This window comes from Dermacentor andersoni, chromosome 9 (genome assembly GCF_023375885.2).
Source record: "Dermacentor andersoni chromosome 9, qqDerAnde1_hic_scaffold, whole genome shotgun sequence".
Taxonomy (NCBI): domain Eukaryota; kingdom Metazoa; phylum Arthropoda; class Arachnida; order Ixodida; family Ixodidae; genus Dermacentor; species Dermacentor andersoni.
Window position 1 is genome coordinate 12,167,817 of NC_092822.1, and position 23,988 is coordinate 12,191,804.

General features: G+C 44.6%; 2 protein-coding genes and 1 long non-coding RNA gene across 4 annotated transcripts in view; 2 read left to right on the top strand and 1 right to left on the bottom strand.

The window, feature by feature from the left end:
• The window catches only part of snu (ABC-type transporter snustorr), a 54,843-nt gene extending 53,977 nt beyond the window's left edge, over positions 1-866 (top strand). For both annotated transcript variants that reach the window (XM_055068526.2, XM_050174748.2), the window contains exon 9: positions 549-866. In XM_055068526.2, coding sequence (XP_054924501.1) covers positions 549-760 — 212 coding nt within the window. In that variant the 3' untranslated portion in view covers positions 761-866. The remainder of the gene's footprint in view (positions 1-548) is intronic.
• Positions 867-6,839: 5,973 nt separating this feature from the next.
• Positions 6,840-23,988, top strand: part of LOC126527463 (ABC transporter ced-7-like) — a 46,411-nt gene continuing 29,262 nt past the window's right edge. Inside the window, exons 1-7 of the mRNA XM_072284352.1 lie at positions 6,840-7,971; positions 9,161-9,568; positions 18,887-19,064; positions 20,144-20,247; positions 20,365-20,435; positions 21,340-21,428; positions 22,816-22,992. Of these exons, the coding sequence (XP_072140453.1) occupies positions 7,045-7,971; positions 9,161-9,568; positions 18,887-19,064; positions 20,144-20,247; positions 20,365-20,435; positions 21,340-21,428; positions 22,816-22,992 (1,954 nt within the window). The 5' untranslated portion in view covers positions 6,840-7,044. The remainder of the gene's footprint in view (positions 7,972-9,160; positions 9,569-18,886; positions 19,065-20,143; positions 20,248-20,364; positions 20,436-21,339; positions 21,429-22,815; positions 22,993-23,988) is intronic.
• LOC129383762 (uncharacterized) lies at positions 11,020-15,261 on the bottom strand. Its single transcript, XR_008611632.2, has 2 exons — positions 14,213-15,261; positions 11,020-11,191 (listed from the first exon to the last, which is right to left on the bottom strand). It is a non-coding gene; the product is annotated as an uncharacterized lncRNA (long non-coding RNA).

Sequence of the window (23,988 nt, forward strand, 5' to 3'; positions counted from 1 at the left end):
CACGCCGTTGTAGGGCTTGTAATGACATCGCACAGGCACCGCCACCTGTAACGAAGCACGCCAGTAAAATTTCCTGGATTGAGCACTTACATTGTTTTGTACTTTTAATGTTTAATGGTCTGGGAATGTTTACAATAAATGGTAGGCGCTGCGAATGTTACGTTTCATGACATTTGTTTGCGGGCTGTCGTTCTCGAAAATTCTGAGGAATAATTTAGTCTAGAACGTAAGAGCGGGTAAGAGCAACTTTAGCGATTGGACAGTGTAGCAACATAACCTGCATATACGGTACGGATAAGCATACAGTATATGCGCAGCCTCACGGCAACGACGACTGCGAAAATTCGCCTCGAGTGTCCATATAATTGCGATGACATGGCTGTTCCGAGTGTTGGAAAGCTGTCGGACAGGCCTGTTCGTCCGACTGGTCTAACGTCGGATCGATGCCTTTATGCGATGTCTTTATGCATCGCGCTTTGTGTGCTGACTCGGTTGAGACTCGACCCGTTCTGTTCAACCACGTGAGTAACCCCCGTTCCGCATCGCAGGCGTGGTGTGGCCGACGCAGGCGATGCCGTACTACATGCGCTACCTGAGCTACGGCCTGCCGCAGACCATCCCCACCGAGTCGCTGCGCTGCATCCTGTCTCGCGGCTGGGGCATCACTCACACCGAGGTCTGGCTCGGCTTCGTCGTCTCGGGCGCCTGGTGCGCCGTCTTCCTCGTCTTCGCCGCGGTCGCCTTCCGCCTGCGAAGCTAGCCTCCTCCTCCTCGCCGCGCAACGCACCCCCCACTCTTGTACATACGCGCGCTCTCTTTTAACGACACTATTAAAACGACGCTGCGCGATCACGCTCGCCCTACCGTATCTGGCGTCTTCTTCGGCGGCGCGAACTCCTCGTTCGTGTGAACGGAGACGCCCGCTGTTTGCGCCTCGTCATCCCGCGACGTCCGTTGCGCGGACGACTGCACTTCTTTTCAGAGCAGTATACGCTGCGGCGAAGCAGTGAAATCAGTATTTGTTCGATATTGAACTGAACATTAGCCATCTTGACAATGCCTCTGAAACCAATATTGCTAGATATCAGAGGCCATGCTCATAAGCACTGGAAGCCACGTGGACGCGAAGCCACAACCTGAACTTGGTAGCTGTGGTCCCTCTATACTCCGCACCGTTGCGCGGGAGCGCTCTAAGCGGAAGTACAAACTCGTGTATCGGTGCTATATAAATGTGCGTATTCACACGCTTGAAGGTAACAGCCATGTTCATAGCTTCAATAAATACACGCTCGTATCGACGTTTGGGCATTTAGTGATCAGATTTATAGGTAATGTTCATGCAAATAAAATTTGAAAATTGCCTTTGCCTCCATCGTAACATGCCCAGCCCAGTAGTTGTTCCCATCATTGCCATGATCGTTCCCATGAGGATTTATGCGATTTATTTTGCGAAAAGCAACAAAGGGATCAATCCAGTCAACTACGATATTCATAAAAATTTTTTTTTAAATGTGCATCCCAAACACTGTAGGAATCGATGTTATGTGAATCATTTTGCTGTTAGCTGTGTGCGTGTGTGTGTTGCGGTCATAAAAAGCTACAACCTATTTCATTACGACATGGGCCAATTCCCGGACGCGGGACGCTATTGCACAGACCGTATACGTAGCGATCTTTGCTGCGAAGAAAAGAACTGAAATATGAGCCGATCCAGAAGGTGGTTTAAACAGCTACTCAAAGCGCCTGCTGCAACGTGATAAACTGGGACGTTCTCGATTTTATATGCAATGCGACGTGACGAACGTTTTCTTTTCATCAGATAGCTTTAGATTAGCCGCGGTCGGAAAGGGGAAGGGGGAAAGTGCTTGGAACCAATTATCGTCTTACGCGGCAGACATAGTAAAGTACGCATTGGTGAGGCTATCCCGCAGAGTACGAATTTCGCAAAGATTTCGCATATCGGGACTGCAAGCAGCACAATTCCGGATACTGAAATTTCCTTCTAAAGGAAAGAAATTTCCGTCAAATATAATCGTGAATAGAACAAACAAAAGTGACACCTCCGCACGCCTAAACACTGATCCCTACAAAGAAGGAAAAAAGGACAATAAATGGCATAAGTACATAAATGCATCCCTAATATTTTAGCACATGTTCGTGCCTCTCACGCTGATGGAAGCTGCCCGACAAGTAACTGGGTATCTTACTGAGTGACAATGGGTGGTTGACAGCGCCCTACATGTACCCCCCCCCCCTCTGCCGGCTTGCTTGCTTGTGGCGTTTACTTGCGATGATTACCCACTACGAGGGATTGGCCAAGAAGCCGGTGGTTAAAGGGAAAGGAGAGAGATAAAAACTCAAACGAAAAAGTAAGTCAGGGTGAGGTAGAACTTATAATCAGGAAATAGATTTACTTGGCCAGTATATGAATAAACTTAAGTATATATAAACAACAAACTGGTATTTTTGGTGGTATTAGAATAATTTGAAACACACGATCAACGATTTAATGAGCTATGCCATTACTGATTTCGAGACTTAACATGGTAGCCTTCTTGTGTCACGGAGGTAGTCTCAAACGGCTTAGCAGATGTTCCTTTGGCTAAAGCCCAATGAGGAAGCCCTGAAGGAGAGGATATATTATGAGTATTTAAAGAAATACTGAATTTTCGGATTGAAAATTCTAATCTATTCCTGTGACTTTTAATCGATGGCATGTTAGTAAAAAATGGTCAATGTTCTCAGGTTCCTGGCAGGTAAGACAGAGGGGTCGATGCCAGACCGCGCATTTACAGGTAAACATTTAATGGTGGGATGCGGCAGCATAACTTTTTTATAGAAATTTCTTTTTTTTCTAATTTACTTGTGGAGCACCACTTCTTGTTTAATGAACAAAGCCAATGATTAAATTACGCCATTGACATTTTCAGTTTTGCAAAATTTTCTAAACCTAGCCGCAGTGATGTAAGCCGAGGTAGGCATAACGAACATAACTGGTCCGTCAAGAGATACACGCGCAAATGTGTCAGTCATTTCATTTAAGGATATACCATGGTGGTCTGGAACCCATACTAACCGCACCAGAAGTTTGGAGGGACTAATGATTTAAATGTATTTCCTAGAGTAGTATCTGAAGGTGAAGTGAGTGATGTGCATACTGACAGTGAGTGAATCAGTCACTATAGCTACTGTTGAATAAATTAAAAGAAGTTTTCGAAAAGCTAGAATAATTGCTGATAGTTCAGCCAGAAATATGGGTGTAAAATCCGCAAGGCATAGTGCATATTATCAGGTTAGTGGCTCGGGAAAAAAATAGCCGCACTCGCTTTCTCGTCATTCAGTTCATGCGCCAGTGGCGATCACATTAACTATTCCCCCCAATTGCTTTAAAAGATCTCGTAACATTCCATTTAAATATGTAGTGCGCACAAGTTTGGCACTGGATGAAAATATATCAACAAATTCAATCTTTATATAAGGCAAGGTCTTGTCAGGGCAAATGACCTCGTGTGCATTAACGTTTCATGGCTCTAGCTCAGCTTGAACAAACAAAACCGGAGGTCTGTGTGAGCGGGACCAGTGCTCTCATCGAAAGATGCCCTCGTTTCATTAAAAATGCAAATTGTGATCGCCACAATGAAGAATCGTAAACGTTGAAATACGTTTTGATCTTAGAATGCGGAATCTCCAGGGAAGAGTACGCATTCGAGCTTCTTGATATGAAACATTGTTAGCGACAAATTTTGGTAAACCAAGACGATTATGAAGAGCCTCCCGCTTCAGGAGAACGAGGGGTTAATCTTGTATGCTGGTTAACCAGATAATGGCACGCACCGAAATTACAGTGTCGGCCCAACGTATAAATACATACGATAAGTCATTATCAGTGTCCCTGCGTAGCCCAGAGCAATGTGGGCCAAATTTTTTATCATGCCAACAGCGCGTGCTGCCCTAAATTTAACATGATCAGTGTGATTTTGCCAGCTCAGTTGCATCATATATTACGCATAGATACTTGATAAAGTCAACTTGCGGAATTATTTCCTGACAGCACTAGAGAGAGATATTACCCGGTACATTGAAAGAAAAGAAGGGAAAAAAATCAAGGAACTTAACTTTTCTTAACATTAAGCAACATTCGAATATCCGCAAACCAATCTTCAAGCGTTCTCAAGTACGACTGCAGTGTTCTTTGCAATGAGTGAATATCACTCGCAGACTCGAAGAATGCTGTGTCGTCTGCATAGACATAGTCTTATGCGTTGTCGCACAATGGAATTGAGCTTAGTAAAACGTTAAACAAAATATGAGAACGTACAGAACCCTGGGGAACTCCTACCGAGCTTGATGCGTCCCTCTAAGTCGACATGCGCGCACCACGTCGAGCACCCGAGTTTAAATCCAATCTGACAGGGGCTAAATAAGGTATTATCCGTTAACTACATCGTGATACGAATGTGCAATAACCTTTGTATTGATTTCATAACATTCGAAGTTAGTGCGATTAGCCTTATATTACCTATATGCATTCACGCTCCCTATTTTTTTAATCAGGGGGATTATTTTTGCAAGTTTTCAGTCAGGAGGAATCCATCGGTTCATGAGGGAGTAGTTAACTATATCAGAGTGGTCTTGCGGGAACAGGTCAAATATCTTCAACATGCTTCTTGTAGTGCCATCTGGACCCGGAGCTGTGCCAAGGAGCATGCAGCCGAACAACGCGCTCAAGTTCTTCCATTGTTATCTCTATAAAATCATCCCCGGACAGAGCCTCTACAAAGTTTACCTGCAGCTGAGCTGTAAAATGCTTTTCTATACCTAAAGCAATCTTACTTAATGATTCAAACAATTATTTTGGTGACAGAATAACTGAGTCAATATCTATGTGCGCTGGAATAGCCTTGCGAGAGCGAAGAAACCTGAACGGTGCTTTGTTATTACCACTTTCGATAGGAAAAATTGCAGCGTTTTTCATCGCAATTATTTTCGTTAATGAAATTGTTTTTTTAAACATAGAAGCAGCCTACTTATAGTTACTCCATTTAGTAGGGCTCTGTTTAAAAAAAAGTTTCTTCCATGCAACTTTCCGGCGTCTATAATCTCATGCACAATCACTATTCCTCCATGGACATTCAGTACCCCCTTTTGTTGAAGATACTACAAACTGATTGTTTCATGGTACGTTTCAAAACTGCACGAAGGTTCGTCACTTTAATATCTGTTTCGATACCTGTCCTAAAAGGCAAAGTTGACTGTAAAGTACTTTTACGTTTTGAATAGTCCACAAATGTCCGCGCATGATTATTTAAAGAAATTGGGGGCTTGTTAATATTAATCACAGTCGGATGGTGGTCACTACTAGTGGCGTCATCGACCACAGCCCAAGAAGACATGGAAACGTCTGCGCTAGGAAATGTCACATCTAGGACAGATCGCGACTGCGAACGCACAAAAATGGCAAATTTAGTATTTGAATATGTAACATTGTTAACATTAGCCCAATCTCATAAACGTGTTCCAGATGAGTCAGTGCGGAAACGCCATGACACATGGTGTAGGTTGAAGTTACCCGCAAACTATATGTTCTTTTTGTAATAGATCACTACGACATCAAGTGAGCGTATGTGTTGTACCCCAGCGGGAAAGTAGAGAGAAAGAGAAGAGAGAAAGAAGGGAGGACGGAAAGGCAGGGAGGTTAACCAGACTGAGTCCAGTTTGCTACCCTACACATGGGTAGGGGGAGAGGGAGTGAGAGAGAGCAACCTGGAATAGTTATTTTTAATGTTAAGATTTCACACTCGGAAGATAAAGCTTGATGTGAAATTTTTACTTTATGACACAACTTTTACGAAATGAAGAAAGCAAATCGATCACTTAGGGAAGGTCTATCCAATCGAAAAGACCTGTAGCTCTTTCAATGAAAGTTTTGATCAGCTGACAAGCGTGTTTCTTGTAATAGTATGACGTCTGGAGACTGTTGGGAGATTAGATATACCTCTACTGGGCACAAAACGTACAATCTAACAAAAAGAGGGCATGGTTTTTCACCTGCCGCGCCAGCGCACGACGCTGAAGTTACACGATGAATAAAAAGAAAGTGATTAGTGTGCACAACATCAAGGCAAAGGCAGTGAAACAGGGCTCCTTAACTTTGCGGCAAATTGACATAATGCACAGAAGCTCAGTCGTCTTCACCGAACTATATGGCTGATGATCTCGTGATATGCTCCAGCGACGACGGTGAAAAGCGCGTCTCCTTTTTTTCTTCTTTTTTTTTTTGCGATGAGGGCCTAATGTTTCGTGTATATTATATGTGTGCTGTAAGGATTGTGTTGTGCATGAATTCAAGCAGTGTTTTCTAATATCTGTTGTCATGTACCCAGCGATCATTGACGAAACAGCATGCGCCGCCGATATTTTTCCACCCGGTGACGTCGTCCAATCAAGATCACAATATGGTGCTGGCATTGTAGCGGATGACAGCTTTCAATGGGAGACGAAAGCGTTTCGCTCGCCAACCTATACAGTATTTTCTCCATGCCTGCATGCAGGTCTCGCAAATTTGTTCAAATACTTAATTTCCAAAGACATCAGCACGACTGGGAACTCACAGAAACGCAATTTTCCGACTGCAAGTTCCTGTAACATATGTAAGCTCTCCACAATTTTAGCAATAACTTCATGTGTGCACTTTTTCTCTGAACGTGGCAGAGTGTGAATATCCCCACAGGGCCGCAAATGGGATACTTCTAATTCGCACGCATACTGCGCGCGTTGGCTTCACTTGACAAAGAAGAAGAGGGCGCTCGTGCATCCGCGCGTGGCTCATTCTAGCGTGCCGTCGAATTAAGAAGAACGTCCTGCTCGAACGAGACTCACGGACGCGGCACTGCGGTCTCGACCTGCGCCTGCCCGTCTCGTCACTAGCTGTCTCAGGGTTGCGGACACCGATTGCATTTCTCGAGGCGTTGCGGTGCGGCGATGCTGCTGCTGCGGCTGTGAAAATCACTTGTTTCGTCCAATCAACAAGATCACACGTTGCCTATGGGTGACCAACCCCTAGCCGACCATGAAGCACACACGGAGGGCGCGACGGCACCGGGTGGCGAGTCATCGGCGGCGCATGCTGCTTCGTCAGTCATACAAAGCGATACTCACGCAACCACTGAGGGTCACGAAGGCGGCGAAGCCCCCGTCGCCGCCGCCGTCGATACCGATGCCGTACGACCCGCCGCCGCCAAGCGCTCCGGGGGCAAGACCCCGGCCGTGCAAATCAGGGGCCTCGAACTGTGGTACGGCAGCGGCACCGACCGGGTCGACATATTCCGCGGCGTCGACATGACCGTGCAGCGAGGCGCCATCTACGCTCTGCTCGGCTCTTCGGGCTGCGGCAAGACCACCCTGCTGCGATGCATCATGGGCCGCAAGCACTTCCAGGAGGGAAACATACGGGTGTTCGGCTACGAGCCGGGCACCGCGGGCTCCAAGATACCCGGCGCCAACGTGGGCTACATGCCGCAGGAGGCGGCCCTCTTCGACGCCTTCTCCATCGAGGAGACGATGCACTTCTTCGCGCGCATCTACGACCTGTCGCCGGAGGCCACCCACGAACGCACGGAGTCCCTCGTCTCCTTCCTGGAGCTGCCGGACCCCAAGCGGCTCGTGTCGTACCTGAGCGGCGGCCAGAAGCGGCGCGTATCCCTGGCCGTGTCGCTGCTCCACAAACCGCCGCTGCTGATCCTGGACGAGCCGACCGTGGGCATCGACCCGGTGCTGCGGATGAGCATCTGGGGGCACATGGTGACGATGGCCGAGAAGGAGCGCATGTCCATCATCATCACGACGCACTACATCGACGAGGCCCGGCTGGCGTCCATGGTGGCCTTCCTCCGACACGGCGTCATCCTGGCGGAAGACCCCCCCGGCGTGCTCATGCAACGACACAACACCGACAGCTTAGAGGAGGTGCGGTGAAATTTGTACAGAGCCTTTGCACTGGTATACGCCCATGCGCAAGTCTCCCGCTTTGCAAGAACTCCGCGGGTGTCGGCGACATTTGCCTGTTTATTCGATAATCGTAAAAGCGGGCGTACAAACAATCTGCCCTAATTGCGAAAGAAGCGAAATAAATTCCAGGTGCATCGAAGTTTACGTGGCCTTTGTACAGCTTTCTACACACTTAACGCGAACACGCAGGGCGCGGCTCATATCGCCTTGAGGCACGTGCGCCACAAGCATGAGCACTAACTGCAGGCTGCTGGAAGGAAACGCGGGTTTTATAGAAGATGAGCCCGGAATTTGGCCGACTCAATAGGTTGAATACATGGTTCTGTATGGTTACACGAGAAAATACGAAGCTTTTGCATCTGCAGTTGCGTTAAGTGTGTGAAATGCTGTACAGCCAGACAAGTTCATGACGGGAACGCAGCGAAGAGTACCGAAGTGAGCGAAGACAGATGAGTGGTTACCGAAAAGAGGTACGACTTTCCACTAATCCCACATCTATCTTTACGTGATTTGAATGCGAAAGCATAATGACTTCTCTAATTAATTGGTTATGTCCATGATACATACATTGTCATACATTGTCACATGTCCTTCACAACTCTACCTCATTCCACCTTATCCCCAATGCAGGCAAAATTGCCGCTCGAGGCACCTTATGAGCATTCGCGGGTTTCTTTCACGCTCGGAAAAACACTTTTATGCAGCACCTATCGACCAACAGAAAGCTGTGCCGGGAGATTTTCACGTTACTCTACGATTTTCGCATTGACACTTTTTATCTGATTATACTATTTGAGAAGTTGCTTAATTAAGGCTAATTTAACTAGGCGGAATGCAAAAAAAAATAAAATGTCAGTATCTCCAATCTCAGTATTACCTTGGTTCAGTCCAGTTACGTTGCATATGCATATCTTTAAACCTTGGTGCATGATAGCTGGGACACCCTATATAAGCGAAGCCTCTCGGATCTCCTTATTCTTCTGCTCAGGGTTCCCTAAAGTAATTCCTTGCAGGAAACTCTGTGAGTAATAATGACACTCCTTTGTCAAATGCTTCGTCATCGTTTCACAGGACCATCACGGCGCTCGGACAGCGCTCTCACTAGTCCTCTCGAAAGGGCCATAAGCCGCCTCTTGTTCCTTGGACGCCGCAGGTGTTCCTCATTCTGGCCACCTCTACCGAAACCGACCAGGCGAGGAACGCGGCGATCGACGCGTACGGTGCGGGCGACGAAGGCCCCACCTCGCTCTCGTTCATGGCGTCAGTGACCCGCGCGCGCAGGTCCGGGGGTTACGAGCGCAAGGACTTCAACAGGTCGCGGGCGCGTATCGGCGCCATCTTCTACAAGAACGTTGTCAAGCTTCGGCGCAGCGTGGCGTTGCTGCTGTACAGCTTCCTACTGCCGTCGATCGAGGTGAGCATCTTTTGCTCGATCGTGGGCAACACGCCGTTCGACCTGCACATCGCGGTCGTCAACGAGGAGCCCGCCCCGACCACGCCCAACGCCAGGGCCTTCAGCGTCGACTTCCTGGCGCACATCGACAGCAGGATCCTACCTCAGGTGCATCCCTTACAAAAATTTTTATAGAAAGTCCATAGACAGTCTATAGACATTTGTCTATGGAGTCTATAGACTGTCTATAGACATTTCTTTAGACTAGTCTATAGACAGTCTATGGACTTATGGCCATACACTTTTTATAGACTAGTCTATAAAAAGTCTGAGTCTATAGACAGTCTATACACTGTCTATAGACAGTCTATAGACTTATAGCCATACTTTTTATAGACTAGTCTATAAAAAGTCTGAGTCTATAGATTGTCTATAGACTGTCTATAGACTTATGGCCATACACTTCTTATAGACTAGTCTATAAGAAGTCTGAGTCTATAGACTGTCTATAGACGGTCTATAGACTTATGGCCATACACTTTTTATAGACTAGTCTATAAAAAGTCTGAGTCTATAGACTGCCCATAGACCGCTTATAGACTTATGGCCATACACTTTTTATAGAATAGTCTATAAAAAGTCTGAGTCTATAGACTGTCTATACACTACATATAGACAGTCTAAAGACTTATGGCCATACTTTTTACAGACTAGTCTATAAAAAGTCTGAGTCTATAGACTGTCTATACACTACATATAGACAGTCTATAGTCTGATGGCCATACTTTTTACAGACTAGTCTATAAAAAGTCTGAGTCTTTAGACTATCTATAGACTTATGGCCATACACATTTTATAGACTAGTCTATAAGAAGTCTGAGCCTATAGACTGTCAATAGACTTATGGCCATACACTTTTTATGGACTAGTCTATAAAAAGTCTGAGTCTATAGAGTGCCTATGGATTAATTAAAATTCATGTTTGTAGACAGTTGTCTGCAGAATGTCGATGGACAAGTGTATAGGCTTACAGTTCTACTTTTGTAAACTGAAGTCTATAGAATGTCTATAGATGTCATTTGTCTGTATACATTTTATACACTTCAGTCTACAAAAGTAGAACTATATATACACTTCTACTTTTGCAGACTGAAGCCTATGGAATGTCTATAGACAAATGTATATAGATAGTCTATAGACATTCTATAGACTTCAGTCTACAAAAACAGAACTTTATAATCCGATACACTTTCTTCTATGACATTCTGCAGACATTTGTCAACAAACATGCATTTTCATTAATCTACAGACACTCTATAGACACAGACATTTTATAGACAAGTCTACAAAGAGTGTATAAGGCCATAACTCCATAGCGGCTACCTACTAGTTTTTTTTTTTTTACAAGTTAGTTTACATTTTTCTTTACATGCGGTAGCAAAACGTTTTGAATGTATTTATGCATGTGCACCTGTTCCTTTTCATCTGCACTTATGCATTACCGTTAGCAGATTAATAATGCTCCTGAACCAGCTGTACTTTCATATATGTTGCATAAACAGAAAGAATTTATATAGTGTTGAATCATGCAGTGCAAAAAAAAATAAAACAAATGCACCGGCAATGCATTAACCGTTTTTATTGCTCGATATAATATATGAATTCCTTAAATTCATGTCTTATGCTAATTATGGAAACAGATTACATATTTACACTACTCCTTGGCAAGCATGGTCGCCAGGCTGGCCTTGACCTTTGTGTCATTAGTCCCAAAGGTGCTGCAGGTGTATGCTGCAAATAAGTAGATGCAGCAATATGAGGCAAAAATAACAAGTGTGTATTCTTTGTATGTTCATTAAGCAGCTTAATATATTTGCTCAAACCAGCTAAGTCAATACTTAATGCGGTTTAACTATGACTAAGGGCTGCTTCTCAATACAAATCAGTACCTTTATACAATGTTTTATTGCATGGTATGGTGAACAATTAAACAGTCACAACTGCTGCTCGTGCCAGCAACAGTATGTTCCCTTTTATGACAAGTTCATATATGATGCATTAATGTACTTATCCCAAATGGTCTCTATATTTATTGCTGAAACGTTACCCAGTTGTGCTGTCTGTACAATTTTTTGGCTGGTAGTTAAGTATGCCCGTGCAGAGGGATATTTTCAGAAGACGTGACTGGAATATTCACAGTATCATGCCTAAGATTGTAATTTATTTTGCTTAATACACATTTAAATGTCTTTCTCATACTTTTAAATGAATGGTCATTGGCCATAACTTCAACAGAAGGCAGATGGGTTGATTGTATTGATATGGTCACTTAATTTCTTACAGGTAATGAGGCCTCTTGGGCATGCTAACAGGTTTCCAAGTTAGGTATACCACATGAGCACCCGAAATACCACACGAGCACTTTGTGTCATGGCACGACAGATATGCACCTCCTAGGAAACAGAACTGATAAGATAGTTCGAATGAATTCTATCACAGTAAATTATTTAAGGTGCTTTGAAAGATGAAATTTTTTTCTAGGCTATCGAGGTTCAGGACGTTAACGCAAAAAAAACATATTGAGTAAGAAATGCCTTGTCAGTATGCTTGACTTTCTTTTTTTTTTTCAATAAATAGGACCAATTTCCCTCAATTTTTATGAAGTGAAAGGTTTTAAAAATATATTTAACACAGAGATTCTCTGGTAACGTTGTATGACATATGACAAGACAGCATACCTATGTGGCCATTTTAAGATTTCCCGATCTTTTTCCAAGCCTTCCCTGGCTGTTTTCATGAAAATTTTCTGGCAATCTATGACGCCTGCAGCTTAAGTGCAATAAAAAAAATATTGTGGTTTAATGCTTGCCAAGTACTGCCAGTCCATAATATTTAGATAAAACGAATAACACGTCGGTCACTTGATATGTAGTATTAGATGCAACTGACTTGAATCCCTTGTTTAATAAAGCTGACAAGGGCTTCGGCAAGTTCCTAATTGATGGCCACACGAGTACAGCACGGAAGACACAGAGACACACGTAAAACAAATGCAACAATGTGAGCGAAAACTATACAATGAGATATTTTTACGGTTCAATAGTAGTTTTTTATATAATTTGCTCTCATCACTTATGCCTCTAGTTTAACTTTGTTTCTCTGACTAAAGACTACATGGCAATATTAATCAGTACCATTATGATGTTTCGTTATATTACAGTGTGATAAGCAGTTAGACAACCGTAATGGTCGCCGGTGCCAGCAACGGTACGTTTCGTTTCAAGACAGGTTCATGTGACACACAGTGTACTTATAAAAATAAAATAAATGCGAGAATCCCAAACGATTCCTATAATAATAATTGTTGAAACAAAGATACCCGGCTGGACTGTGCACATTTTTCAGGTGTTAATGCAATATGCCCGTGCCGAACGAACATGCTCAGCATACTGACTGCACTTTTGAACAATCACGTTAACATTTGCAATTTATTTCCGTTTAGAACAGTCTGCAATGTCTCTTTTCTCATACTTCGAGATGAATACATTTGCCACACTTTCAGTAGAATGCACATGAATGGGGGCGTACTGATCAGGTTACTTAGCAACTAAAACATGTTACAATCTCTTAGGCGTGGTGATAAGGGTAGAACAAATGCAATGTCCACTGAATTATTTGAATAATCTGTGCGTTATCTACTAAGAAAAGACCACCAAATTGATAATCTGGCTCTTTTTTCTTTTGTACAGCGCATATAGTATGCAGTCTGTCCAAGACGACGGCACTACATGCAACAGTAATGAAAACCGGAACACTTATTACACACGACAAGGGCTTCATACCATGCACGACTGGCACAATGCGAATCTGCGCCAGCAGCTGCCTAGTGATTAAGAGCACGTAAACTGCATAACGCCGAAGCATCGAAAGGCGCTTAACGCTTTTCATATAGCTCGAAAGATAACTTCTGCTGCTAAACTGTTTAAAAAAAGAGTAAAAAAAAAATCTTCCAACTACCGTCAAACGCAATGCCTTCAGTTTGAAACGTGTAAAGGTGCTTCCCGGAACGACTAATTTAGTGTTCTCCAATTTTTTCGGCTAAGTTGCGAAGCTGCAAGTGACTGAGCTTATCGCAGGTTTGATGCTCCAAAGCGTTTGTGGTTGCATATAAATAGATTGGGTGAATTAGAGATTTTTGCTTGATATTTCTTCAAGTCTCGTGTTTTGCTTGCGGTAACTTCCCAAAATTAACTTGCGGTAAGTTCCCAAACGATGCGAAAACGGCAGCGCACACACTGCTGATGCATGCCCCGCAAACACGGCCTTTCATTCGAGTACGTTAGCAGTTATTCAACTATACGTGTCTGTCTGAACATTCTTGATGCTAACACAATTTCGAGATATATACGTAAAGCGTGTCACGAGAATTTCACTAGACATGCGGCGCAGCATTCATCGCGGCCGGATCAAGCGCCACGAAATTAGATCTACCGCACTGGCTGCCCAACATACACAATGCACAACATACACAACATACACAACATACACAACATACAGTATCAAGTTAAAACATGGTGTACGTCCTTCTTTACGCACGTAAACTATAATGCTAAAATCAACAAGCCCGAGCGATCGCTCGCCGTAAAACATTCCGTATAGTAGAAGCGAGAACAAGAGCGCGTTATCAAACCATGTCAACGACAAACCGACACTATACCCGAGTCGCCTGCGCTACATGCAGCCGCTTCGCGCTAAGAGATGCGCTCACATAATCATGAGCTATTGACGCAAAACGTCTTTGCTAAAGCTTACCGTTCAGTGTAGTTGACGTGTGATGCCACAAAGATGACACGCATACACAGACACCGACGTTCAGGCATACACCGCACACCGGTACAACCGTTTACGTGCCTGGCGCACTCGTTGAGACGGCGCACCGCCGCGCATGCGCAAGAGCTCCGAGCATGCGCAGGAGCTCCGCGCGCGAGGGCGTGCGCGCTCGGAGGAGTGTGAGCGCCTTTTCCTCCTTCATTTTTTTTTGTCTCTTTCTCTCTCGCTCTCTCTCTCTCTCTCTGCGCGCCATGCGCGCCGGAACGGGTGGCTTATTCATCTTTAACACCACTATTCATCTTTTTTCATGGACGAAGGAAATGCGCTGGTAGGTTGTATGACAAACGCTGTGGGCTATCGTATGAGACTGGAACGCTAACATGAATGCGCTGTTTGTAAAAGCCGTTACAGGGCCCTTCAGACGTTTCAGACGCATTATTGCCAGCGTCGATTAGTAATACAGCGTACTTGTAGCATATCTTCCAGCGTACCGCCAAATGTGATGCCCGCACGTATGTTAGTGCTAATTTTCTGTTCCGATGATAGGTCAAAGCAATCAGTACAGCATTGAGGTACTCATATGCGTGGCTGCGCAGGCATACCGCCGGCGAAATACTGGGTGGGCTCAGAGAATTTGGCACCTATTTTAAGTGAATGAGAAACTTTGATAGGTTTATAGCGCAGGATATCAGTCAACAAAAAACCGCCCGATGTTAGTGACGCAGCCGAGATATGAAGACAATGTGAAATGTATCCGAGAATCGGACGACACACAACGCGAAGACCACATGCGCGACATCGGTTCATCGCACATTCACAAAGTCCGCGTTGTCAGCTACAAACATTACGAGTGTATTTGCTGTTAGCTTGATGCCTGTTTGGAATCCACTTGTAGCTGAAGCTGGCGTTCATAACATCTATTATAACAATTGGATCGGCGTTTTGCTTACTTTATTCTACTGCCGCAAAAGTGATGCGACAACTGTGAAGACTGTCTTGGGATTGCCGAGAGCGGCTACGTAGATGATATCATGTGGTCAAGAAATGCGGAGGTATACACTATGTGTATACTAATGTCTACAAATAGGCTCTACAGCAATCTCAGCAGTATACAACTTCAGTGGCTTATATCAAACGCAGCTACGTATTATCCACCGGTACCTGCGCTTGGTTACAGCGTACACGGGTTGGGCCCAGATTAACGATGTTTGTCTATTGTTAATCTATAGACATGCAAGACCACGACAACTCAGAGGAAGACCAGGTGGTGAATTCACCACCTGGTCTGCCGGCTTTCGCCACTTATTCACCACCTTTGCCACATCATCACCATCTGACCTTCACCACCTGGTCTTCGCGAAGTGTACGTCCGGGAAGCAGCCAGGTTTAGGGCCTTCGGGTGCCTGGAAGACCTTGGTGACTCGGACGGTGCCTGCTCCGCCGCGATCCTCGTTCGGGGCAGCTGCACCGAACGCAGACTAGCAGTCTGCACGGTTTGCCCGCCGCGCCGGAGTTGCGGTGCCGTCGTGCATGAACCAGTGCCATATCATCGCGTTCGCAGAGGGCGGGGGGTATGGGAACTCGGAATTACAAATTATCGACTTTCTTCTATACATATTCAATACACCGGGAGTAGAGAAAAAGAAATAGAAACCTTGTCGACTATATTGTCCATAATATAGAGAGTCTATAGACAAAGTATGGACAAAAATAAATAGAAACTGTATCGGCTTTCGTCTACAGGTAGTCCATATAGAGGGGAAATAGACAAAGAAGAAACAAACACCTTATCGAATTTTTTCTATAGACTGCAAGTAGATAAAAAGAAATTGAAATCTTATCGACTTTCGTCTATAGAAAGTCTATATACAAAGTATATGGACAAAAATAGATAGACACTGTATCGACTTTGGTCTAAAAGTAGCCCATAGAGGGGAAATAGACAAAAAGAAACAAACACCTTATCGATTTTTTCTATAGACCGTCTATAGACAGCGAGTAGACAAAAAGAAATCGAAACAAAGTATGGACAAAAATAGATAGAGACTGTATCCACTTTCGTCTATAGGTAGTCCATAGAGGGGAAGCAGGCAAAAGAAACAAACACCTTATCGACTTTTTTCTATAGACCGTCTATAGACTGTGAGTAGACAAAAAGAAATAGAAACCTTATCGACTTTCGTCTATAGAAAGTCTATAGACAAAGTATGGACAAAATGGATAGAAACAGTATCGACTTTCGTCTATAGGTAGTCCATAGAGGGGAAGTAGACAGAAAGGAAACAAACACCTTAGCGACTTTTTTCTATAGACCGTCTGTAGACTACGAGTAGACACAAAGAAATAGAAAGCCTATCGACTTTCGTCTATAGAAAGTCTATAGACAAAGTATGGAAAATATAGATAGAGACTGTGTCGTCTTTCGTCTGTAGGTATTCTATAGAGGGGAAGTAGACAAAAAGGAAACAAACACCTTATCAACTTTTTCTATAGACCGTCTATAGACTGCGAGTAGACAAAAAGAAATAGAAACCCTATCGACTTTCGTCTATAGAAAGTCTATAGACAAAGTATGGAAAAAAATAGATAGAGACTGTGTCGACTTTCGTCTGTAGGTATTCTATAGAGGGGAAGTAGACAAAAAGGAAACAAACACCTTATCAACTTTTTTCTATAGACCGTCTATAGACTGCGAATAGACAAAAAGAAATAGAAACTTTATCGACTTTCGTCTACAGACAGTCTATAGACTTTGTATCAACAAAAGTCCAAATCTATAGAAAGGAAAGGTCGTCTATGAAAAGTCTATAGACTTTCTATAGACAGTCTAAAGTCATTTTTGTAAGGGATAACCCTCGACTGTCAGTTTTAATGAGAATCATGTGTAGAATCACTCCGCGCGTTTTCTTCACATTGCCGGTGTACGGCTTGGTTTAGCCTCAACCGCAAAATAACAAAAAAAAATATTGCTCAGGGTTTTAACAAGCGTTCCTCAACGCAGAAGCCCGGTTTCGCGTCACAATGCCATGTAGTAAACGTTGCCATCACAGGGAAATAACAGACCGGAGGTTGGACCGGGTTGCTGGGTGTACAAAACTTTAGTATGATGTAAGCAAAAGACAGAAATATTCAATAAATAAATAAATAAATAAATAAATAAATAAATAAATAAATAAATAAATAAATAAATAAATAAATAAATAAATATTTACAAAGCTCAAGCTCAAATTGTTTTGAAGTGACAGCAGCATATATATGCGGAATTTAGCATCGATAACGTGCGAAGACTGTGACTATGCGCCTCCTTATCGTCCGAAGATAGCTCTAGAGATGAGTAATGCATTAAACATCTATCTGGCAGAAACAAGCATTTGCAAAAAATTTTCTATATACTACGCGGCCATGTAAACCTAATATTGGTTTACGAGAAAGAGGACACGACGTGTTCATGCTAGCGGGATTGCGCACATTATACCTACATTTATTTTGTTGTTTCTGGCACTTCTTTTTCGCCCTGACCAACGTCTGCAAAGGTTTATACCTCTTTCTCGTAAACAATACATGGCTATCTGTTGCAAACGTTACGTCATCACATTTAAAATGTGACTACGCAAGGCATTATTAGCGAACTTCAATTTCAGTTTCTTTACCGTAATGCGTTGTGCATACGTTTATAACGCAAATAACGCGGCTTTGGCAGGCCTGATGAATGTATTTGGTTTTATAGAAATAATAAAAGAGATTATTATTATTATTATTATTATTATTATTATTATTATTATTATTATTATTATTATTATTATTATTATTATTATTATTATTATTATTATTTCATCGTGAAGAGTACCCTCCTCCTTGAACTGTTGTCGAAGGTGAGGAAGAACAAATTATAAGCATTTCCGTTCACGCTTGCGCATTTGCAAGACGCACACCGCTCAAGACGCGTGTGAAACACATGCGCGCGTGCTTTAAGTGGATGCCAAGCTTCGCACCAAACCAGACCTCAATGCAGAAAATAACGGCTGAGCATCCCGCTGGATCTCCGGAATTTTTGGTAAATCCTGGGAGAGCTGCGCAATATCCGGGGCAGTTGGCAGCCCAAGGCGTCAGAACAGGTGACTGTCGCGCGAAGTATAACGTCACGGAAGTTAAATGAGGGAAGGCGCAATGCGCATAGCTGCTTTCCACAGGCACAGAGAATCAGTATTATGGAGTGTGAGGGAGATCACTGCGAGTGAAGTAACCAGGCACAGGGCCCGTCAAGGCTGAATAAGTTCGGAGGACGAGGCGAAGCAAGCGCTCGCAAGACAAACTCAAGTAAGCTCAGCAAGTGTAAAAAGCAGGGCTCTACGGGTATAGTATCACGCACTTTGAAAAATTATTGCACCACTGTCTTGCGTGCATGCATTTAAATGGTAACTCCACGGAAGGCACGCAATACATTGCATGAGATTTGCGAATAATTTACAGGGGATTGGACAGAACTCGAGGGAGACGTACTGTAGAACGTTTCAAACACACAAGCAGCTTGAACTGGGTACTCCACAAGCCGCTGTCGCTGCATGCGAGCCGCGATCCCCAGAGGCAGTCACCACATTTCTCCCGTTGTTCAAACGTGCAATTTCTCTCGCGTATCGCCGACGCCGGCGGCCGCAGGTGAAATTCGACAGCTTGGACGCCGCCCTCGACTCGGTGAGAAACGGCGAGACATACGGCGTCATCCACATGAAGTTCAACATCACGAATAGCATACAGGCTCGCTACTCGTCCACCACCAAGCTCTCCGAGGGGCTCGTTGACTTCGCCTCGGTGCACGTCCACTTGGACATGTCCAGTAAGACTCCCCTCGAAGCTCCTTTGGAAAGCGTAGACGTATAGACATGCGATGGAGCACCGGAACGCATAAGCGCGAGCAGCAGCGTTCGTGGCGATATCTTGTGACGCTATGCTTCTCGAGCAAAGAACATCACCATGCCGCCGTCACCGTTTTCTGTAGAACTGCCCGGCCTACAAAAGTAGCGCATTACTGCGCTGAGGGGCCCGTCCATCGACCCGAATGTAAGGGCTGGATCACTCCATGAAGCTGAGAAGCCACGAGAGTTGCGTTGGCGGCACGCTCATTAGACTTAGATGCTTCATCGCATCTATAAAGGAACTCGCTACTGGGTCCCTGGTGTAGTCCACGCCTGCCCCCTCCCCCCTTCTTTGGGCCGCCGCCTCATCCCCAATTATGTCACAAGCCATTCATCCCTAAGATAATACGATTCATTCATTCATTCATTCATTCATTCATTCATTCATTCATTCATAGCAATGACCGGCTATATCTTAGTTTATGGCTAGCACGAAGCGCAAACCTGTCGGCAGCATCACTGCGAGGATATTTTATTTTTCAAAGGGAAGAGTCATGCGACGATTCCCAACCCACGGTGATTGAACTCTGCAGCATCACAAAGATGTCGCCACCGCCGCGGCTGCAGCACGTCTTCCGCTGCGCTATACGCGCGTCTCCGCTCTGCAGTAAATCGTTTGTTCAATTCTTCGTTACTATATATGCAGGGCCTTCAAAATTAAAGCATCGGTAAATCTAATGGCAAAAATTATTCTCTATATGATTGCGTAATATATGCTTGCGCAGGTGCTTTGGCACTCGGACTTACGCAATTTCCGCGAACAAGTACACTAAACAACGCCATGATTAACAAAAAGATTCACTGTAATTACGTGAAAGTAGCGCCCATGCGATAAAGCTTACATCCTTCTTGTTGCATTTTTCACGCATAAGGAATACATTATAGTGAATGCAACCGCTTACGAAGTAATTTGTTATTCAATACGACTTTATAGCCTTCGCTGTGACGTTACTCGGCTAACACGCCACTAGTCATACGCCCCGCGCCACGCGCGTTCCAGATCAGCAAGTCTTCCTGACCGTATACTCGTACCTTAAGTTCTCCCTGGACGCCACGCTGCCTGCCTTTCTGCCCGATAAGCTGGCCGCCAGTGACGTCCTTGTGGTGAGCGTATCACATGACCTGTCGGCAAGCATAGTGGCCTCTGGCCGACCTGTACGCTATATATTCCAATACACTAATCATTGATTCCTATGTACACGTTCTTCCTGACTTTTATAGTTCGAAGACCCCGTCGTTGGCAGCAAGACCGCAACCTTCAGCGAATTCGTGGCTCCCGGCATGATCCTCACGTGTGTACCTTCACCTCTTAGTTTTTGGTTGGCTCGCAAGCATGTGAATTGAAGGTAACTCGTCGAACACCAAAGTACGCAGTTCAAACACGTTGCACGCATATAGTTTTGTCTCGACGGTATAGATTTGCAATGCCCGCCAATCACAGGCTACAAAGAGACGCCGCGGAGAGCTACGGCGTATACGTGTAACAGCTAGTATATCACAGGGAACTTATTCTAGGCCGATCACTTTCGGAGATATCACTTTCCGTGAACGTTGACTGTCTGCTATACTAAGAGGACGAACATACTGTGTCTCGAAAAAATATTTCTCACGTACAAGTGCAAGTACACGAGAAAGAATAAAGATAGTCGAGACAAAGCACAATCATCCTCATGGAAAGGCAAGCGCCACGTCTGACACAACAACATGCAAAAATGAAAGTATTCTCTAAAGTAAACAATCCAAATTATGGTCCCGCGTATTGCAATATATAATAGTCGGACTGTAAACTGTTGTATAGAAATAAATTAGGGTTTCTTCTTTCTTCCTTTATTTTTACCACAAAGCAAAACTCATTCAACCCCAAAGTGGGCTGGACCAGACATCTCTCTGTCTTGTTTTGTTTTATTGACTTGAAGGGAGACGTTAATGCTATATAATTTAATCGTAGTGTGAAGTAAACCTTAAGAAAGAACAATGTCAAGTTGTCTTGAACCAGCACTCTATAGTGCTGCGGCTGGAGCAGTGCTTTCGTGCATCTATTGTTTGCTCTGTTCTTTGTAAATCCTGCCGTAGAGCGTGCACGTTTCTTTTGCTGACTTAATGTAATCAGCGCGAGGTTGTTTTCTATTGAGCACACGGAAGAACAGTTAAATAACAACCCTAACGATATATTACCAACGCCCTTCGTCCCCGTAGGATCACGTACTTCATGGCGAGTACCGCGTGCCTGAACACCCTGCTAGAAGAGAAATCCGATGGGCTTCTGGAGAGGTGCATCGTCGCCGGTAAGATCTGTAACGCCGCTCTACCGCTAATAGCGAAAGCCTCTATACAGATGAGATTGACAAATTTACTGCTGTAGCTGCTACAGTTTCTTAACTGTATTGGGAAATTAGCCGAAGTAGTTTATCTTAACATATGGCCCACCGGTTTTCTTTAGCTAAATGGAAGGAGGAGTATTGCTTTCGCAATGGAATCGCGCCGCACTATAGGTATGCCGTGTGTTCCAGCTAACGCTAGCCAAGCTGTTCAACGAAAGAAAGTGTCAAAGTGCAAGGTACTATTATCAGACCTAAAGTATTCGGTCGTCAGAAGTCTAATGATCGAACAAAGTAGGTATTAAGATCGTATGATCTATCATGTTCTTCTCTTTTCGTTTTCGTTTTCTTTTCTTTCTTTTTTTTTTTTGTTGTTGTTGTTGAACAGCTTGGCTAACGTTAACTGGGACACCCCATATATGTTAAAATTGTAAATTAAATGTTGGGGTTTTATGTGCCAAAACCACGATGTGATTATGAGGCACGCCGTATAGTGGGGGACTCCGGATTAATTTTGACCACGTGGAGTTTAAACGTGCACCCAATGCACGCTAAACGGGCGTTTTTGCATTTCGCCCCCATAGAAATCCGGCCCACCGCGGCCGGGATTGGATCCTGCGCGCTCAGGCTCATTAGCAGCGCAACACCAAAGCCACTACATAAACGCCACCACGGCGGGTACCCTATATAAGTTCACATCTGTATACGTGTACAGTAGTGTACAGGCCCAACTGTCCTTATGAATGGGTTACGCGTCATAGGATATTTTAAGCATCGCGAAAACGTACTAACGCAGATATATATACTGGAACACTGGAGGACGTACATGACAGCAGCAGCGCGGGGAGCGGCATCTTAGGACGATGTAATCAATTCCATAATGCGCTATAGTGCGCTTACGGTTCACAGCTTTCGAACTTAAAAGTGACAATGTCGAAAAAAAATGTATTCTTGATGACTGTCGCCGCCAACGCATTTACACCAGCAAGCTCAATACCATCGCTTATGGCAAAAAAAAAAAAAATTAAGCTCAACGTCACAAAACGTTGCTATATATATAGCGTTGCTCTTGGAGTTTTATGTGTTCCGGTATTCCGGTCTACGCTAAAATACGCTACGCTACGTATTCGGCTATGCTAAAATACGGTGAACATTTACATGAGTACCAAATGCGTGAGGATTACGGTGTTTTTTTTTTCTCGGTGGAGTTTAGCATGGGGGGGGGGGGACAGATAGCGACTGCTTAGCTGTCTCTGTTTTGGCACCGCAGATGCGTACGGGTGATCGAAACGGGGCACGAACTCGCCAAGGTGCGCTGTGCGTAAGCTCCGGGCGTGCACGCGCTGCGTTGCAGGTGTCCGCTCGTTCGAAGTGGTGCTGGCCCACGTCAGCTCGCAGATCTTCATCATCGTGGTGCAAGACCTGCTCCTGCTCTTCGTGGCGTTCGTCATCTTCGAGTTGCCCACGCGCGGACCCATGTACGCCGTAATCATTCTCACGCTGCTGCAGGGAACCTGCGGCATGATGTTTGGTGAGCGCGGCCACCCCTTCTCGTTGGCGTTTTTTTCTTTTCCCCAAGTTTCCAGTGACAGCAGTGCCAAAACAGACAGCCTAGCGAGTGGAGGAAGCAAAATTGCGATGACACGATTCACATTCACAATGACAGTTCCTAACTCTGATCGCGAGGTAGGAGAATTCGAGATCCGCAAATGCTCAACGGCTCAGCAGCTTGTGCGTGACCGGGCACGGTTGTGCTCGAACACGGAAGTACGAAAATTCCGGTGCATGTGCTCTTTAGGGCGTTGCAATGCAGGCGTGTAACGGACGCGTCTCGTATGGAGCGTCGTCATGTCGCATCATTTCTTACAGCCCAAATGGCTGCTCATAGTAAAACTGGTGGGATAAATGAGGCAGTCGTAGCGCCATCTGAATGATTCAAGAGGCGCATATATAGGATGGCGCGAGGCACGTTGGCTGTCCTCAAACATTGGCCATATGCCACCATTGAAACGCTTGTCATATATGAAGTCGCTGTACCACAGTTGTGAAGGTTTAAACTTGTTATTTGCCAGTCAGTGAGCCGGTAAGTGTCAATGTGATCGGAGGTTGCATTTGCGATTACCATGGAGAAAGGGTAGCGGTGCAGTCATTTGCGTCTTGGTTTTGGTGGTGTGCCTGGTTCCTATATTTTCTTTGTTTGTTTGTGTGTGTGTGTGTGTGTGTGTGTGTGTGTGTGTGTGTGTGTGTGTGCGTGTGCGTGTTCGCGCGCGTGCGCGCGCATGGTGCATACGGATGCAGTGTTTTGTCGCCAAAAGCACGTTTGAATTTGCGCAAAAGTGTAGGCGAATACCGAAAAAGTCCATCGGAAGGATAAATTCAAAGCCCGTCCAAGATGGATGACGACAGGTGACGAAAGTGATTGTGCATATGAAAACAAATGGATAGTGCGTGTTGAAAAGCTGGCCAATTACGGCGAAAAATGTTTTGTTTACTTTTCTAAAAGTTAATAAGATAAATTCTACAGCAC